Here is an 8,700-nt window from a genome sequence, read left to right as displayed (position 1 = left end):
GATAAAATGATACAACTAATAAAAATAACATATGCCCTTTTACTACAAAACTTTATGATTTTATGTGACATTTTGTGTCACAAATAGCATGTCATAAAACTTTGTAGTATTACTAAGGATTTGAACTATAGATGTATATGTACAAAGTTTATACAAGAAACATACTTAGTTTATAAAAGCTAGTGCCTTATACTATACATTCATACCGATTATGCTCGAATTTTATAAACTCTATACAATTCATTGTGCCTAGTAACTTATCCACATATAAGTTAGGGATGAGAGTTATTCACATACCTTAGTTAAGGGTTTTTTAGAGAGACTATATTCATTAGCTAAGTCTAAACACTTAGCATACCCATACTACTATAACCGTTAATCTTCAGAGTGAGATATGTATGTACAGATCTATACATAGTTGACACCCCACCTACGACTGCTAGCTATAACCTCGACCGATCAATCGAAGTGCGTGATAAGTATCTACTATCGTCACTAGGACATACAATGAAGCATTGTAGGGGGTATTGTACACTCAATCGCATAGCTCAGTTATAGGACTCACTATAAACATTAACTAGAACCTCTCTCTTTTACTACGAACCATGGGTTCGGTTGTTTTCTAAACTATTTTAAGTATGAATTTACTTATGCAAAGATACATTTTGGTTTTCAAAAGCTTATAAAAGGACTTTTTACAAACATTGTTTTGAGTATGGTTATACTAACAAAGAAAATACTTTTTAAACTTTTTAAAAGTATCATACTACGATTAGCAGAAAACCTATAACTCTCACCAACCTTTTGTTGACACTTAAAGTCCATACATTTTCTAGGAACCATTTTTAACAAAAAAAAACAATCACAAACAATACATTAACAATTATAGATAACGGAATAACAAAAAAAGTGAAACGAAAACTAAAAGACTACCTTATAGCTGTTGTGGTTGTGGCTAATATCATATAAGCAATTGGAAAAGCATATATAATGTTTAGAAAGACATATAAATCGAATTAGGCAGGAACATCTTTATAAAAATTGAGATTCTGTGTGAAAATCAAATTTCACATTAACATTTGCAATAAGATATTTTATAGTTTAACATAAAAAATCGAATTTCAAGAATGCTAGAACTTACACATATTCACAAATAACAATCAGATTCTCGAATTTGCATATGAAAGAATAAGAAATCGAATTTCAATTTTCAAACTCCAAGGGATCCCTATTCTGAAAGAGTACTTCAAACTTTGGATAATGATTGACTGGTTCTCGATTCTAGTCTATAGCATTAGCAATATGTTAGATTTGAATTTAACAAATAAAGTGAATAACTTTTTATTGGAGTTATTTCAAAAAAAAAAAAAAAAAAAGAGAAATAATCTATTATTAGAGTTGCAATTTTCTGAAATCGTGTGTTACCCTTCATGTGGACGAATTCAGAAAATCATAAAAGAAAAGATAAGAAATCGATTACCTTGAATAAGTTTTTAATAAATAGAAGAAAGTGAAGTTACTACGAACGGCAGGGAGTTGTCTTCTAGAGAATCCGACGAGCGTTTAGATTTTCCATATAAATTGAAAGATGATGACGCATTGGAAAGTGAAAACGCAGGTAGGTATAATTCTCGCTCCCGTTCCCTCTTTTGGATATGATGCCTACCATATTAGAATATCGAGCCCTTGAAAAACTAGTCCATTAGCCTTAAAATTAATGAATTGCCACTATATAGCTCTTTCTTTCTCTCTCTCTCTCTCTCTCTCTCTCTATATATATATATATATATATATATATATATATATATATATATATATATATAATGGAGGCCTTTTAGCATTTGGGGGTCCGGGGTGATCGTCCAGCTTGTCCAAGCGGCCGGCCTTGTCCGTGCATGTATTTGTTGGTGCTCAAACAACTCCAACTTTTACTAGTTTTTTTTTTTACAATTAATTTCATAACATGTTTGACTCATTTTTTAACAAATTATATAAAGTTTTATTTTTTGTTATATGCATTTGGTCTCAATTCCCTTTACATTGCATTTTTAGGGTAAATTTATAAAAGAAATTATTAGCTTTAATTTTTATTTAATATTTTTTCTATTTTTTTCTACAAACTTTCTTAATTTTTCGAATAAAGTTTTGTTTAATTTTAAAATGCCCTAAATTTTTCATAACTTTTTTTTTTTTTTACATATTTTCTTGTACAAAATTTAACAAAGTTAGGACAGTTTTTTGTAAAATAAGTATTAAAAACAATTAAATAAATTTTTTCTACAAAACAAGTAACTTTTGATTTTTACTTATTCTTGTTATATTATAAATTTTTTTATTTAGTACATTATATATTTGTAACTTTGTATTAGTTTGTAGCTTTCTTAAGACCCAGAAAACAAGGTTTGGGTTTTCTACATTTTGATCTTCTCATACCGCAGGTGGGTCACGCGCCATAGACAAAGGAAGAGAGAGAGAAGGGAAAATAGGTAGGCGAGTGAAGCTCCAAACAAACCCTAATCAGGCAATCCAATTTGGGGGAAAAAAAGTTCGTCCATCCACTCGCTCAACCCCGTCGCGTGGATTTTCCAGCTTCCAGCAGATCGAATTTAGCACCACCATTGATCCTCATTTTACATACACGAGGTACACCCGCTTCTCCTCTGCGATCTTCTTCTTTCATCCTTTAAACTTTGATCACTACTCACGACACAAACCCATGTATTTTGTTGTTTCTCCTTTTGCTTCTACTTCCACGCATGATAATCTTTCCAATCTGAACTGGGTTCATCTCGAGTGTACATAGAACGAGAGGATCCCCCAATTTTGGGCTGAAATTGGTGCCGCAGGTCGAAAATTGACAATTCTTATAATTCATCTTCTTTGATTTTTCGGCATGGTTAATCTGTACTTTGGTAGAGTTTAATTGTATTGCCATGGATTCTTCTTCTGGAATAACGTTGCCAGTAAAAATTGTCAATTTGCTCAAAAGATTGTAATGACGCCTGTACCTAAGACAGATGGACCATCTTTGTTTCAGCTCTTGATACTCTGACTAGTTTGCTCTAAATTCTGATATTTCTCAGTTGTGGTATACCATGGCAAAAGTCCACTTTAGATAGTCAACAGAATGAAGCTTTACTTCAAGATAACTATTGTTATATGACTATTGATGGAAAATTTTGTAGCCACATTAGATGTTCAATAGTTACTCCACTTTTTCACGACATAACAAGTAGTTGGTATCCATGTAACGATATTCATACGTTCTATTTCTATATGTCCACATTGGTTCAACTATCTGGAAAGTATTAATTGTCTAGCTTTTGATTCTAATTTTCGTTTGTCTTCTTGAATTTTTTTTATTCATTAATTCTCCGCATTGTATACTATCTTATTGGAACAAGCATCCATTTTTACTTCCAGATCAAGTACTTTAAGAACTCCTAAAAGTCATCTTGCCTGCATAATATCATTATTTTAATAAAATTTTCTCAATGTCATATCTAATGCAATGATTCACTAAGGATGTTGTTAGAAGGAGATTATGAATTATGATGGTAGTAAAAATATGCAATATCATTGTCTGCACTTCTACTGCTTGAAAGCATCTTTTTTTAAGGTTGAATGATGAGAAGAACATCTATGCAGCTTGCCTTTTGTATGTGTATTCTGTCTTTTTTTCTTTGCTTTCAAGAGTGTATTTATTTACTCACATAGTCTTCACAAGGATCTTCCTGTTGCTTTTATATGCTAATATTCATCTTCCCTTGTAGGTAGCCACTGAAAGAATTGAGTGAAAAAACCCTAAATCCTTACCATGGATATTGATCTTAGGCTCCCTTCTGGAGACCATGAAAATGAAGAGAAAGAAGAGGAGGCGAAAGAGATGAGCAACATGATAGATGCTGAACATAAAATACATAATGAAGAGTTTTTATCCATTCGAGACAAATCACCTCCTGACAATGACATAGGACTGAATTCTCCATCACTTGATATGGCAGAATATAAAGAAGATGACATAAATCTTGAACCAATTGCAGGCATGGAATTCGAATCACATGGTGAAGCATATTCTTTCTATCAAGAATACGCAAGATCCATGGGTTTCAGCACTGCAATACAAAACAGCCGAAGATCAAAAACATCCAGAGAGTTCATTGATGCAAAATTTGCATGTTCAAGATATGGAACAAAACGTGAACATGACAAATCATTCAATCGACCACATGGCAGAAATAGAACCAATCAAGATCCTGAAAATGCTTCTGGAAGAAGATCATGTTCCAAAACAGATTGCAAAGCAAGCATGCATGTGAAAAGAAGACCCGATGGAAAATGGATCATCCATAGATTCGAAAAAGAACACAACCATGAACTTTTACCTGCTCAAGCTGTCAGTGAACAAACAAGAAAAATGTATGCTGCCATGGCTAGACAATTTGCAGAGTACAAAAATGTTGTTGGTTTAAAGAATGATTCTAGTAACCCTTTTGATAAAACCCGTAACACAGCTTTAGAAGCAGGAGAGGCGAATATACTCTGCAAATTTTTTGTCCATATGCAGAGTATAAATTCGAATTTCTTTTATGCAATAGATGTAGGTGAAGATCAACGTGTGAAAAACATGTTATGGGCAGATGCAAAAACCAGACACGATTATGTCAACTTTTGTGATGTTGTATCATTTGATACATCATATGTTAAAAACAAATACAAAATGCCTCTTGCTCTTTTCATTGGGGTGAATCAACATTATCAGTTCATGTTACTTGGATGTGCTCTACTATCTGATGAAAGTAGTGCGACTTATTCATGGGTTATGCAAACATGGTTGGCTGCAATGGGTGGAAGAGTCCCTAAAGTTGTGATCACTGATAAAGATCATAACTTGGAATCTTCAGTTGCTCAAATCTTTCCATCTTCAAAGCATTGTTTTTGTTTGTGGAACATAATGGGGAAAATATCTGAAGCTCTTAATCATGTGATTAAAGAGCATGATAATTTCATGGTGAAATTTGAAAAGTGTATCCATAGGTCATGGACAGATGATCAATTTGAGAAGAGATGGTTTAAGATAATAGAAAGATTTGGACTTAAAGATTATGATTGGATGCAGTCTTTATATGAAACCCGTAAGCAGTGGGTCCCGATCTATATGAAAGATGTTTGTCTAGCTGGAATGTCAACTCCTCAAAGATCCGAAAGTGTAAACTGTTTTTTTGACAAATATGTCCATAGAAAAACGAGTGTGCAAGAGTTTATAAGACAGTATGAAACTATAATCCAAGATAGATATGAAGAAGAAGCAAAAGGGGATTCTGACACATGGAATAAACCTCCAACATTAAGGTCTCCATCACCGTTTGAAAAACACGTGTCAAGTATATACACACACACGGTTTTCAAGAAATTTCAAGTAGAAGTCTTGGGTGCTGTTGCTTGTATGCCTAAAAAAGAAGCACAAGAGGAAATGGTGGCGACTTTTAGGGTTTCTGATTTTGAAAAGAACATGGATTTCAATGTTTCTTATAACGAGCCAACATCTGAAGTGACATGTATCTGTCGGTTGTTTGAATTCAAGGGGTTTTTATGTAGACACGCGATGATTGTTCTCCAAATTTGTGGTCTTTCTAGTATTCCAGCTCAGTATATTCTGAAAAGGTGGACAAAAGATGTGAAGAACAGGGGTTTGACTTTGATGTCTGAAGGGGGTGAGCAGTTGCAGTATAGGGTTCAGAGGTATAATGATTTATGTCAGAGGGCAATTAAATTGGGGGAAGAGGGGTCTTTATCTCAGGAGAGTTATAATTTGGCAATTGGTGCACTTGAAGAGGTTTATACAAATTGTGTTTGTTTAAACAATTCAAATAAGAATCTTATTGAAGTGGGGACATCAAGTGGTCAAGGTGTTTTGAGGATTGAAGATGATAATCAAAGAAACACACGTGCAAATAAAAAGAAGAATCCTATGAAGAAAAGGAAGGTTCTATTTCTATACTTATATAGATATTCAATTTATATAGTTATATAGATCTTATGCTAATTTTATGGATCCTTTTTGTTCTAGGCAAACTCAGAGCAGGATATTATGACTGTTGGAGGCCAAGACAGCTTGCAGCAACTGGTTTGCATTTTTTTATTTTTTTTAAACTTAATTATATTTGTTTATGGATGAATGAATAATGGTGATTTGTGATTTTTACAGGACAAATTGAGCTCACGATCAATAGGTCTAGATGGGTATTTTGGTCCACAGCAAAGTATGCAAGGAATGGTAGGGTTTGATTATATAAGTAGTAAACAATATTTATCAAATCTTTTAGTTTTGTAGTTGATTCAGTATTTTTATTTTTATTTTTGTGGTTAATTAAGGTTCAGCTTAACTTGATGGCACCTTCAAGAGATAATTATTATGGAAACCAACAAGCTATTCAAGGACTGGTACATCATCTTATCTCATAAGTCATAATTATGATTTAGATTTTTAAAAAATTTTAGCAGTTTTGTTATTTGTGTTGTATTTTGTATAGGGACAATTGAATTCGATAGCACCAAATCATGAGTGTTATTATGGTGCTCAGCCTACCCTTCATAGCCTGGTATGTTGTGATTATTATGTTGATGTTACTTGTGATTTAATTTTAAAATAAAAAGTTCAGTAAGTAAAATGTTAAGTTTTGTTATTTGTGATATATATAACAACAGTCTAGGGTTGTTGTCTGCAGGGTCAAATGGACTTCTTACGTGCACCAGGCTTCACATATGGCATTCGGGTTGGTTTCTCGTGTTTTTTTCTAGGGCTATTTTCGTCTTTTGCATTGTCCCACCTTTTTGGTTTTGTTATGACAGGAGGAGCCTAGTGTGCGAACTACCCAATTGCATGATGATGGGTCAAGACATGCATGAGCTTATTATGTTATGGTGAGCGGATCTTTTTATTTGCCAAGGAGAGAATAGTTTTGAGATGGAAGAGGGTGTAGGGGACTCAGATGGGAATTTACTGTTTTGCCCATGAATCACCATGAAGAGAGCTTCAAAGGTGTATCTTCATCATCCTGTATGTATGTATGTATGTGTTATGGGAGAAAAGTTCGGAGCTGTTGTCTTTGACTTGTCCCACAAAATTTGTTGTATTAAGGGGTATTTTCCACGCCAATCGTCCTTATGAATATGAAAATCAAAATTAGAATATGAGCAAAATATGTAATTTAATGATTTATCTTGTTGTAAAAAAGGTTGTGTATTGAAATAATTCAACTCTATATGGGCATATGCTTATTCAAACTTGATGTGCTTGTGTCATTTTCGGTTTGCTAAATGAGTTATTATTATTGTTACGGGTATCGGGTAGTTGAGTACCAGCGACCTGACAAGGTTTAATACAAAGAATTTACTTTTTTTAAACCACAAACTAATCTTAGTCCTACTTACACATATGTCTTAAGTGAGACTTGAAACTATGACCTTCCAATTGAGAGTCAACTCCTCAAATTGGATACTTGGTTTTAATGTGAACTCGATATAGAATCTTAATTACACAATAGTCGGTCTTTGATTTATGTAAGAATATTTTTATGGAAAAAGGGTTTATAGGCTCTAATGCCTATTTATAGACTTTTGTTTATCTCATTAGAGCCTATAAATAAGGCTCATTAGAGTATAAATAGGGCAATTCTCAATTATATAGGTTCTAATTGAAAACTGCCCTATTTATAGGGGTCTAAATTGTAAAATAGGGTAATTAGAAGGTCATAGGTCTAAGGGTCTTACACTTTATGTTACATTCTACTGACACTTACTGTATGTCACATTTTACACATTACATCGATAGGACACTTTACAATAATTAATCTATCGACAATAATAACGACAAATGACAAATATAATAAATTACAAATCTTTCCACAACGAAAGGACGCGTGTTTTCAATAATATCTTTATGTGTCATTGCTTGCGTCAATCAGATTTGTAATTTATTATATTTGTCATTTGTTATTATTATTGTCGGTAGCTTAATTATTGTAAAGTGTCGGTAGGATGTAATGTGTAAAATGTGACATAAAATAAGTGTCAGTAGGATGTAACATAAAGTGTAAGACCCTTGATAGCCTAGGAGTCTAAATTGTAAAATAGGTTTGTGTGTTGCAATCATACCATTGCAATTCTCAATTATGTAACCGACTCATTAGAGTCTATAAATAGAGCATTTGCCCATATGAAATAAACAAAGTTTTTTTTTTAGTGTTTAAGACTTAAGTTAATTCTCAATGTTCTTCCTTTGTTGAAATAGTTTATCTATTTCTGAATAGCAAAACCCTCTATCCAAATACATCTATATAATCATCCAATATAATTTAAACAATCCATCATCAATTAAGAATATCATCAAAAGATCATCCGCACGCAACATCCGTTCAATTTGATATCAAAGCAAGGTATCGTTCTTATTATGAATTCTTATTGTTATTTGTCATGCATAATTATCACAAGATATCATTCATTGTTTCATGAATATACGTTAATCATGTATCGTCATAAATTTCATATCATAATCATCATAAAAAATAATAGTCATAATAAACTACACTATCACCATCATTTTTAACTATAATTTTTAATCGTAATTCTGATTTAAAACGTAACTAAATTATTTTTCTTATAGAATTATAATCATGAGTTTTTCAAGTCTAAATAATA

At 32.6% G+C, this 8,700-nt stretch overlaps 1 protein-coding gene across 4 annotated transcripts; it reads left to right on the top strand.

Annotated features, from left to right (window-relative positions):
* The first annotated feature begins 2,417 nt into the window (after nt 1-2,417).
* LOC145065798 (protein FAR-RED ELONGATED HYPOCOTYL 3-like) lies at nt 2,418-7,287 on the top strand. Of its 4 annotated transcripts, none has more exons than XM_079012882.1 (8): nt 2,418-2,643; nt 3,774-5,986; nt 6,071-6,127; nt 6,209-6,277; nt 6,382-6,444; nt 6,534-6,602; nt 6,714-6,776; nt 6,853-7,287. In XM_079012882.1, exons 2-8 carry the CDS (start codon nt 3,818-3,820, stop codon nt 6,907-6,909), a joined length of 2,547 nt encoding a protein of 848 aa, XP_078869008.1. In that variant the 5' UTR covers nt 2,418-2,643; nt 3,774-3,817; the 3' UTR covers nt 6,910-7,287. The 4 variants fall into 4 exon arrangements, with proteins under 4 accessions (XP_078869008.1, XP_078869006.1, XP_078869009.1 ...); XM_079012880.1 differs by having other exon boundaries at nt 2,419-2,643; nt 6,376-6,444; XM_079012883.1 differs by having other exon boundaries at nt 2,420-2,643; nt 6,376-6,444; nt 6,729-6,776.
* Nucleotides 7,288-8,700: the final 1,413 nt, after the last annotated feature.

The sequence above is a fragment of the Lactuca serriola genome, chromosome 8, assembly GCF_051521515.1.
Source record: "Lactuca serriola cultivar US96UC23 chromosome 8, Lser_US96UC23_V15, whole genome shotgun sequence".
Lineage (NCBI taxonomy): Eukaryota > Viridiplantae > Streptophyta > Magnoliopsida > Asterales > Asteraceae > Lactuca > Lactuca serriola.
Note: the sequence above shows the minus strand (reverse complement) of the source record. Positions and strands in the feature narration are given on the sequence as shown.